General features: G+C 35.5%; 1 protein-coding gene across 3 annotated transcripts in view; it reads right to left on the minus strand.

The window, feature by feature from the left end:
• Positions 1-12570, minus strand: part of LOC106877840 (glutamyl aminopeptidase) — a 311216-nt gene that overhangs the window by 58648 nt on the left and 239998 nt on the right. For all 3 annotated transcript variants that reach the window (XM_089349726.1, XM_089349725.1, XM_089349724.1), the window contains exon 10: positions 2911-2976. In XM_089349726.1, coding sequence (XP_089205852.1) covers positions 2911-2976 — 66 coding nt within the window. The remainder of the gene's footprint in view (positions 1-2910; positions 2977-12570) is intronic.

Consider the following 12570-nt stretch of genomic DNA (forward strand, 5'->3'; position numbering starts at 1 on the left):
TGGAAGTTCAGTTTCTAACCACCCGATCATGAGACAAGTTGTTGTTGTGTTGCATTATACCTGTAGCACGAGGGTTACTAGTATTAAATAGCGTTGCCTGTGAGGCTGAGTACCTTGCACCAACTGTTTAAAACCTATCAGGGATTGGAAGGTATTTACTCACACACACATACTTATACATATATTTATTCACCATCCATCCATCCATAAATATTTTCATTCCATCTTATACGGTTTTCTATCTTCCAAAAACATCACTGCACATACAACCATATGTCATTGGTTCCTGCTAGAAGGCATATTTTATGAAGGGTGCTTTGCTTAATCGACGTCTCTCTCCGTTTCTCCTTAAGATGGAACTTTCTAACAACAAGAGATGACCTTAACCTCAGTAATATGTGCCCATTAGACGCTCGTAAATATTATTATGCAACTGCCACTTCCTGCACTTTACAATATTAGTCAACAATTCTAATTAGAACTTAAGAATTATGTGTCCTGTTTGCAGATATTACACATTAGCAGTGATAGTGTGTAAACCGACAGATCTTCGTACTTGATACGCTGTCCTTTATTAAGCGATCACTACTCATTATACAAAATTTACGTGTATAATCGAAATCAATTCAACAATTTGATGAAGCATTCTTTAATTATATAGTATTCCTGCAATTTACATCGTTGACTGCACCACAGTAGCTACGAAGCTTGCAGGAGTTAAGCGTATTAGTAATACACACACTAAGCAGCATAAATCATAGGATTCAAATATCCGACCTTTTGATTAACAGCACAATTTAATAATTTATATATCCAGGTTGGGCTTTCTGATCATTTCAAAATTAGGATAACATTAGAGCAACTGTTAACACCAACAGCAACCAACACAATCACCAAAACCATTACTTTCATCAACAATATTCTTACTACCATCACCGATACCAGTAATAGCACTTCTGTTTTAGCTTTAGTTCCTGCTACGCTTCTCAGCGCATCAAGTGGCACCACCATCACCAATGCTATGATGACCATCACTAATAAAATCACTACAACCAATAATGTTACTATCATCGGTACTAGCAGCCCCATCAACATCAGCGTCACTGTCTCCGATGTCATCATTATTAATAACGCCCGTCACCAATATCCCCACCGCCATCACTAATATTAGCACTATACTCAGTGGTACTATGATTACCATTACCAATATCATCACTATCTCCAATACTATTAGTACCATCACCAATACTATCAACACTAACATCAACACTAACATAAGTAATACAATCATACAATTTATCACGAAAAACACATCCGTAATCAGTACTAACAGCATCATCACCATAATCATGACCGTTATAACCAATACCAACATTAACAGCACAGTCACAAATACCAGTACTACTGCCAGAAGTTACATGTCTACCATCACCACTATCGCCACCACTAATGCCTCAAATGCCACCTTTACCGCCACCAATATCATTATCTATACCAATACCATCACCACCACAACGACAACACCAGCCCGATCATCAATACTATCACAAACATCATTAATATCAGCATCATATTACCTACACAAACACCGATGTTGCAAATGAAATCACTATCACTGCCATTCATACGATTAAGAACTTTAACCACCATCACCAACATTACTACAATTAACCCCATTACTCCTATTACAAATAACATCACTATAACTACCACCACCACCGCCACCACCACCACCACCACCACCACCACCACCACACCCACCACCACCACCACCACACCCACCACACCCACCACCACCACCACCACCACCACCACCACCACCACCAGTATGGTTATCTAATGCCAACACGACAACCATACTTGCATACTAGTGGTAATAGTAGTTAATGTATTGTACCGGTAATGAAGGTACTGGTGTTGGTGATAATAGTGTTGGTAATGGTGGCATTGGGGCATTGGAGTCGTTGGTGGTTTTGTTATTGGTGATGATGATGTTGATATTGGCATTGTTGATGACGATGTTAGTACTGGCAATGGTGTTAATGATATTGTTATTAGCCATATTGAATGCGTTGGTAGTGATGGTACTGGTGATGGTTATGTTGATATTGATTATGGTTGATGATATTGGTGATAACGATTTTATTGGTGCCGGTGATATTGTTATTGGTGATGTTGGTGATGATATTTGTAGTAGTGATGGCAGTTTTGGTAGTAAAAGTATTGGTTTTAGTGGTAATGGTACTGGTGATGTGGATTTTGTTATTGGTGATAATAATGCTGTTGATAGTTCTGGTGTCGGTATTACTTGTGGTGTTGTTGGTATTACATTAACTACCATCACCAATATTGTCACCTCCACCATCAATAGTACTATTAAATCACAATCTTCAATACCAACATCACCACCAGAAGAATTAACTTATCCATCACCAGAAGAATTAACTTATCCATCACCAGAAGAATTAACTTATCCATCACTAATAAATTCGTCACTACCAATACGAACACCATCATTATCGATAGACGCATTACCACCAATAACTTCACCTCCACAAATACCAAACCACCATCAAGTATGACAATACTGCCACCAATACCATTGCCACCACCTACACTAACAACACCGTCACCAATACAATAATGCTACTACCACCAGTGCCACCGCCGCCGCCGCCGCCGCCGCCCCCCGCCGCCGCCGCCCCCGCCACCACCGTCACCAAAGCAGTTCACTATCATTAATGCCATTGTTACCATTAGTACAATCATTTATAGAAATATCACCATGACCAATATCCCTTTCACCAATGACTACACTAACATGACCAGCACCATCATTAATACCAGTGCTTTCATATATATATTCACAACACAGAGAGAAACACTAATCAAAAGTATATTTTTACTCACCTCTGTGAAAGTCTGCCAGAGTTCATCCACGTGGGCGTTGGCGAATTTGTACTTTAAAATGAAGTTCTGTTAATAAGAGCAAAATAAAGATTACGTCGATGTGTTGTTCACATTTACATACATACATACGTACATACATACATACATACATACATATATATATATATATATATATATATATATATATATATATATATATATATATATATATATATATATATGTATATATATATATATATATATATATATATATATATATATATATATATGTGTGTGTGTGTGTGTGTGCTTTTATATTATTAATAAATTCATAAACTCATCAATAATATATTCAGGAAATCAATATTTAATATTTTGAAAGACATACATCCAACATGACACGGCAACATAATAAATTTAAAATTTAAAACATAAATATACGAAATATAAATATCAATACATATAAAAATCTGAATATAGATAAATATATGTGTGAATATATATACGTATAAAAATGTGTGCGTAATAAGCATGAATATTGTAAAGTCTAAAATATAAAATATAAAGGAACCTAAAATTTAAAGAGTTTTAGGTTCCTTTATCTATATATATAAAAATGAGAATGTGTGTCTGTCTGTCTGTCTGTCTGTGTGTGTGTGTGTGTGTGTGTGTGTGTGTTTCCCTAAAACTCGAGAACTACTCAACCAATTTCATTCAAATTTTACACATGTCTTACTTAGGGTTCCGGTTGTTTTTTAGTCAAAAAAACCTTTTAACTTCTTGCATAGTTCGAGCCCACAGCAACATCATATCTCCTCCACTATTTAAGTATTACGTGTCAAAAGTGAAATAAAAACACTCATGTCAAATACTTTCACTTTAAAAATGAAACTATTCCACTAACTGAAACAATCACATTTCGATACTGTAATGACAGATACTTTCACTTTAATGGTGTATATATATATATATATATATATATATATATATATATATATATATATATATATATATATATATATATATATATATATATATATATATATACAGAGAGAGAGAGAGAGAGAGAGAGAGAGAGAGAGAGAGAGAGAGAGAGAGGGAGAGAGAGAGAGAGAGAGGGAGAGAAAGAGAGAGAGAGAGAGAGAGAGAGAGAGATGTATATGTATACATATACATGTATATGTACACGTATATGTATAGATGCATACATGTATATGTATACATATGTGTAGATGTATATATATATAGGTGTACATCTAATATGTACACATATATAAATGCATACAGATATCTATACATATATACACCCATACACACACATACATATATATGCACACAAACACACACATTAGTCATTTGTTTTCTTATCCAAAACTACGTCAAAAGTATTGAATGGATCTTTAAGAAATTTGGAAATTATATTCTATGCATAATGGCCATAACTCCCATGAAAATTCATATATTTTTGATGTTGATGAAATTTTAACCATACAGATTACACACAAATAAAGTAATATTTCTAAAATTTTTTATTCTTAGAAGTTACAAAGACCCCTTCATGGGGACTTCACACCCACAATTTAGTCATTTTTCCTAAGCAAAGACGAATACAGTTGTACCATTGGTAGCTATAGGGTCACCCGAACCCGAACATAACAGATGAGCATTATTTGTAATTCAACGGTACAACAGTGTAAGACTATCCTTTCAGTTACATTGTGATTTCTGCAATGTGGTGCATAAATTGTCAAGTAAATGAGACTCATCTTTGCCTCCACTGATTCACTTGCAAAGTGATGAGTAAAATTATTTCGTTGCAGACCTCCTTTGAGTCTTTTTATTACCACTGCGACACATATAGTCCCCAGTTGGTAACATTGATTTCAAGGCCTTCCCAGATGAGTGACTGGTTGTTCTAAGACATTTATTGATTGTAAATATTTTCTGCCCAGTTACCTATCGGTAGAGTGGTCATTTGCAAACTCCAGAGGCGACACTTTCATTTCCCTTTACTCCAAACGTCACACATTGTTGTTTCTATTGAGTCATGCCCTTCCAATTGCTATAGATCCATAATGCATCTTAAAGCTGTACCTGTCACCTGTATGGTGAGGAATCCTACATTGGGGAGTAGTAACGACTAGGCTATGGTAGCTGACTGATTATCGTGATCATTCGTCTTTTGCTTTCCTGTAGCTTTGCTCTCTTTTACAAACCCAGTGAACATACATATATTTCCTATTTTAAAGAAATTCAAACAATACATATTACACACAAGTTAAAAAGATTTCCAACAATTAAACTTCTCTGGTTGACATTAATACACCCATCACCAATAGGAGCCTTAACTCCCACAATTTTCAGCTCCATGAGCTCCATTTTTCAGGAGCAAAATTCTTTTAAGGTCCATGTAGTGTCTTAGGCCAAAATTTTTTTTAACTTCCTGCATAGTTCGAGCCCACAGCAATATCTTAGCTCCTCCACTATTTCAGTATTATGTGTCAAAAATGAAACAATAACATCACTCTACTGTAATGTCAGATACTTTCACTCAAACACTGAAACTATTCCACTATTACCTGTCAAAAGTGAAACAGTAACATGTCGCTACTGTAATTTCAAATATTTTCACTTTAATATTTTCAATTTCATACTGAAACTATTAAAGTGAGACTATACTCTCACATATATACAGGCAAGTAAAAACATTCCCAACAATTCAACTTCTCTGGTTGACATTAACACCCCCACCCCCAATAGGGGCCTTCATTCCCACATTTTAGAGCTCCATGAGCTCCATTTTGCAGGAGCAAAATCTTTTTTACAGGTTCCAGAAGACTGAAATTTTGGAATATGCGCATAAAGATCAATAGTATGGGATACATGTCTCATGATTAGAATTTTTTTAGGGTGTGTAAAGAGGGAAAGAACCCTCATGTGCAATTTTGATGAAATTCGAATCATATGTATTCCAGTTCCTTACAGAAAATATAACAGAAAAGTCTCATTTTTCAACTGCATGTAACACGGGCAACGCCGGGTATCTCTGCTAGTATTTTATATTTTAGACTTTACAATATTCATGCTTATTACGCATACATTTTTATACGCAAATATATTCACACATATATTTATCTATATTCAGATTTTTATATGTATTGATATTTATATTTCGTATATTTATGTTTTAAATTTTAAATTTATTATGTTGCCGTGTCATGCTGGATGTATGTCTTTCAAAATATTAAATATTGATTTCCTGAATATATTATTGATGAGTTTATGAATTTATTAATAATATAAAAACACATATATACACATTTATTTGCTCATGATAATTGAGCACTCAACATAAGTTCAGTTATATATTCTTTTAGAATATTTCTTTTAGAATATTTCTTTTAGAATATTACTTATAAAATTTATATATATATATATATCGTTGCTATTATGCAAAAGTATCGTAAGTCCAAAACGTTCCTTTTTCCTCCCCCCAAAAAACGAAAAAATTGTTTCACCATTCCATAGCAGCTGGAGACACGAAGTTTGACCAAAATAACCGGCTATTGCAAGCAAAAATAAATATTGAAAAAAAAAAACACATTTGGCCAAATTTGGACATACGACAGTTTAATATAATAGCAACGATATATATATATATATATATATATATATATATATATATATATATATATATATGTGTGTGTGTGTGTGTGTGTGTGTGTGCGTGCGTGTGCGTGTGTGTAGGGATACACATGTACATTCATACATACATACATACATACATACATACATACGAGGGGGTGTGTTGAAAAGTTCTTGGCTTTAGATAAAAGAAAATACAGAAAGATTACTTATTTATTCAACTTATTTCCCTCTTAGATTCACACATTGCGGAAGTCCTTCAGTTTTCCTAAGCCCTGCAACTCGGAAAGTTGGGCCTCCAGCCAGACCCTTAACCATACCCTTAAAGTCGGGAACTTTTCTGCACCCCCTCGTATATACAAACGCACATAAATATATATACATACAAACATGTGTGTATGTGTATGTATGTATATGTGTGTGCATGTGTGTGCGTACCTAAGCATATATAAACGTCGTAACAATTATAAAAATTAAATGAATCAATAGAAATAACTAAAAGGGGTTAATTTTCATACACAATGGGTGACGTTTTTGAAATCTGTACCCGAAATATCGATTTAAATTTTTGGACACATGGTGGCAAAAGAGGAAAAATTCTCAAGGAAAAGCGAACAAAGCTTTCCAACTTACGAAAACTGGTCTTTGTTTGCAGGCAAGAATAACATTGAATAAGTTTTGTTGTATTTTGCATTTGAAAAATGAATTTCTAATAATGTTTACTCATTAATTTGTATAATTAAAGCGTAGAATGATCTATGGTAAAAAAAATTAGTATTTTCATTTGAATAGTTAAGGGTTGATGTACTGAATGCCGAACGTAAAACTTTTTTGATAAATTGAAATGTCATTAACAAATTTAAGTTATTTCCCCCAGACCAATTTATTGTTTTCAATTATACAAAAATTGCCAACATAAACGGCAAAGATCTAACTTTTTTTTTTCTATATGTGAAAAAAAAAAGCCCCCTTGTCAACTGATTAGGCAGGCTTCAATAGGTTATACTATGCCAATGAGATCAAATATTCGAAATATGTCCACAGCTTCCTGTAAATAAAATCAGACTTCATATCCACTGAGTATGTAAATTATCTTTGGGAGATTTGATTTTGAATTCATGAAATTATCTTCCCTTTTGTTTGATAGAGCCAACAATTGTTGCAAAATCTGTCTTCTATATCACTTATTACAGGAGACTTTACAGAGAGAAAACAGTTTGCAACCACATCCATCCATCCATCCATCCATCCATACATACATACATGACCAGTACAAATAATTTTCACATCAACAGCGACGTAGACCGTCTCTACCTAAAATAAAAGCAAGGGAAGGCTGTCTTTGAATGTCGTATCATATCCCGTCGGTAAAATCTTTTAACCACTAAGTGTTGAAGTGCATCTTTTAGCGAAGTTTGCATACATGAGGCAGATATCATCATGGGATTTGGAAAGCAGCATCATGAGCAATATTCTTTGTTTTATAACCTTGAACACATGCCCATAAAAGTCGCATGACTCTACCGCAACATATCATCAGAAGACTATGCATGGATATGTTAGCAGAAAGCTCCAGAATGACAGTAACATTGATCATAAAAGTAGTCTATCATGGACCAACAACCAAATTACTAACTCTCACTGTGAAGGGTATACGTTTGCAATCCAGGACCAGGAAATATTAACCATATACTTGATGCACAAAAGGGACAAATACTCAAGATAAGCATCAAAACGTGATAACCGATGCAGACTTTGTGGAGTTAACACTGAAAATATCACCAACGTCATAAGTAGTTGTCTGAAAATGTCATTGTGGTATTATCTACCGATTAGACTTGATGTAGCCAAGACACTGTATAATGAGATCCGTCGTAAGAATAACCCCGAGGCCAAAGAAATAAGAATCCACGTAATGGTAGAGATCATAGGCACTCCTAATAAGAAGGAGTACTAGTGGGATGTCTCAGGGAAAACCTTAATAAAATGTAAACAAAATAAACCTGACATAGTGATCTGGGGCAGAGAAGAGAAACAGTGTGCAGTAGTGGAAATCAGCTGCCCAGCGGATGTTAACATAAAGCTAAAGATCAGCAAAAATACCTATACTGAACTATTGAGAAATCTACAGTTACTCTACCCGGGTTTATACCTATAATAAATGGGGCACTGGAATATGTAACACACTGCCTAAGTACAATCTTGAGAAATAAGATTTCTCAAAACCAGAGAAGAGAATGCTGATTCGAAGACTACTTGAACTGTAAATATTTGTAAAACTTTCCAGAATTTTATCATTTAAGTATGCATATGCATGTCTAGACTTGCAGCTATACATGAGAACACATACATAAAACAAAACATACAAATCTGCACATGCACTGACTCCCAATACTGCACATTTACATGTTTTTGAAATTCTAATGACGGAGTCTTGGATCTTAGGTTAAAAACTAGCTCTTTGTCGGCAAGAAATCTTGAAATGAAACTGAACAATGACACACACTCACACACACACACACACACACACACACACACACACACACACACACACACATACACACATACACACACACACGCACACTCGCACGCACGCGCGCGCATACATACACGTACACACACGTACATACACACACAATTATCCGGCGTAGATTATTCATAGTCGCTAGTTTTATGTAATTTCTTCTATGAAGTGTGCTTAAATTTTGTAATAACGACGACGACAACAACAACAACAACAACAACAACAACAACAACAACAACAACAACTACTACTACTACTACTACTACTACTACTACTACTACTACTACTACTGCTGCTGCTGCTGCTGCCAATGGTAGTAGTAGTAGTAGTCGTAGTAATTTATCCTGGCCTAGTGTACATAATCAAATGCATGACCGTTCGATGATCAGAGGTATCCAGCAACTGGTATCACCCTCAGTTCTTTCTTGGAAGGTAGGGATAGAACAGTTTTATTTTATTGACCCAAGTATTCGACTGGTGCTTATTTTGGAACTTATAATGATGTTGAATCCTATTTCGGTATGTATGTATGTATGTATGTATGTATGTATGTATGTATGTATGTATGTATGTGTGTGTGTGTGTGTGTGTATGAGTGTGTATGTATATATATATATATATATATATATACATACACACATGTATGTATGCATGTATGTTTGTATGTATGTATGTATGTATGTATGTATGCATGTTTACATGTATGTATGTGTGTTTTATATATATATATATATACATATGTATATTGGAAAATGTTATATCCTTGGTACAGTTGGATATATTTGAAACTGATATTTCTAATTAATTTTATGATAATATAAGGTAAGTCAATTTTACAATTTGGTTTGTAGATCTCGTGTATATCTACAAACCAACGGAAGAAAGCATTAAAAATGTAAATAAAGATATATTTAATCATCCAACATTCTGACTACCTTATTATTCTCAATGTATGTATGTATGTATGTATGTATGCATGTATGTATGTATGAATGTATGTATGTATATATATATATCTATGTGTGTGTGTCTTTATGTCTGCATTTGTCCTTCCACCACTTCTTGACAACCGGTGTTGGTGTTTTTATGTCCCCGTAATTTAGCAGTTCGGCAAAAGAGATCTATAAAATTAGTACCAGGCTTAAAAGGAAAAGTAATGGGGTCGATTCATTCGACTAAAATTATTCAAAGCGGTGCCTCAGCATGACCACCCTCTAATAACTGAAACAAGTACAAGACTCTCTCTCTCTCTCTCTCTCTCTCTCTCTCTCTCTCTCTCTCTCTCTCTCTCTCTCTCTCTCTGTGTATATATAGATATCAAACTAGTTCGTTAAGAAAAATTTAGAGATGAAAGCAGTATCTATTCTGAGAAGTAATGTTTGTTGTCACCTAAACGTAAGTGTTCTATAAGAACAGATGATACTGCTGTCTTAACTCCAGACGTTTCCTCCAGCTGGTTGTTCAGTGTACTCGATATGTATTGCAAGCGGGAAGAGAACTCTACTATTCTAGCTCGGAGACTGGTGGATACTCGTCTGCTAGACATAACGATAGTTTACCCAAGCTCGCAATATATAGAAAAGCAATCACACTGGTTTGTATATGTATATGTATATGAGAATAGTGGGAAAAAACTGTTTTCAGAACTATTGGTTGCTTAATTTGATTTGCAACTTATAACAACTATTCATCTTTATTTGAAAGTTGATAGTATTAGAGCATTTAGATGAAAGAAGGCTGTTTAAAGTATTATAATTTTAATTTTCCTTATAAGACTTGCTTTCATCAAATGTTTGTTACGGTATTAGCTTACAAATAAAGATGAATAGTTTTCCTGTTAAACAGCAGCATGAGACTTGAAGTATACAACTATAAAACTTTTCAAAATCATGAAATTGAGAAAGTGGTTAATTTTATTTAAACTTCATTTCTTTTATTCTTGTGAAAGAGAAACTTATTTTCTTGTATGTGCACATGAATACGTGTGTTTGTAAATGTATACACCTGTATACATACATAGACACATACATACTATATACACATATATATACGTGGCAGAAACGTTAGCACGCCGGGCGAAATACTTAGCAGTATTTCGTCTGCTGTTACGTTCTGAGGTGGACTTTGTCTTTCATCCTTTCGGGGTCGATAGATAAAGCACCAGTTACGCACTGGGGTCGATGTAATCGACTTAATCCCTTTGTCTGTCCTTGTCTGTCCCCTCTATGTTTAGCCCCCTGTGGGCAATAGAGAAATAAAATACGTACATACGAAGGATGTTCATTAAAGATTTCACCTGACCCACTTCCCTAGGACTGGGATAAACGAATCTGGACATAATTATTAGTCCTTTTCTACATAGCCACCAGCAATGGTGACACACTTCTCCCATCGCTTTATGCAGCTGTGAAGACCTCGTCTGTAGAAGTCGGTAGGCTGCGTCTGGAGCCAAGACTTCACCTCGCAAATAAGTTTACCATAATCCGAAAAATGTTTCCCCTTCAAAAAAGACTTCATAGGTGGAAACAGATGGTAGTCAGTTGGTGCGAGATCGGAAGAGATCGGATGAGGAAGGATTTCATAGCCGTAAGAGTGTGCTTTCATCCGGGCAACCTGCGCATTGTGAACTGGGGCCTTGTCTTGGAGGAGCATGCCACGCTTCTCTGATTTGATGGCATCCCGCAATTTATGCAGCAGAGAAGCATAATATGTCCCATTAATTGTTAATCCACCATCACTACTCTGCATTGGTCCCAAAAGTCTGTGAGCATCACCTTACCTGCTGAGGGTTGGACACGAGCCTTCTTTGGAGGTGATGAGTTATCATGCTTCCATTGTTTCGATAGGACTTTAGTCTCAGAATCATAGTGATGTACCCATGTTTCATCCTGTGATAAGTTTGCCGAAAAAAGCACTCGTTTTCATGGCACATTGCCAAAAGAGCCTGGGAGCAATTGACTCGTTCCTGCTTCTTACAAGGTGTGAGCATCCGGGGAATCCATCGTGTGGACAACTTATGCATGTGCAAATGGTCGTGAATGATTTTTTCCACGGATCTTACATTTATCTTCACATCTTGGTTTAGCTACCGAATAATTATGCGGCAATCCTTTAAAATGGCGGCTTCCACTTTATGGATGGTGTCGTCATCAATAGCGGAATGTGGTCGCCCAGGAATAGGAGCAGTTTCTACCGATGTCCAACCACATTTGAACTTGCGATGCCAGTACTTGACTCCGTCGTATAATGGTGCATCGTCACCATAAACTTCTTTCATCTCATCGAAAATCTCTTTTGGTGTATGACCTTACAATTATAAGAATCTGATCACTGATCTGCATTCAGCTGCCTCCATTATAACACCCTAGTCCATTTCAGCAGCCGTAAAAGACAAACGAATACTAGTGGAAAGCCGCAATTTACAATGTGACATGTAGAGACATGTATGATTATAGCTATACAAGTTCCGTTACCTGCAATAACTGGAAGTGGGTCAGGAAAAATCTTTAATG

This window comes from Octopus bimaculoides, chromosome 3 (assembly GCF_046866305.1).
Source record: "Octopus bimaculoides isolate indiv1 chromosome 3, ASM4686630v1, whole genome shotgun sequence".
In the NCBI taxonomy this organism is placed as follows: domain Eukaryota; kingdom Metazoa; phylum Mollusca; class Cephalopoda; order Octopoda; family Octopodidae; genus Octopus; species Octopus bimaculoides.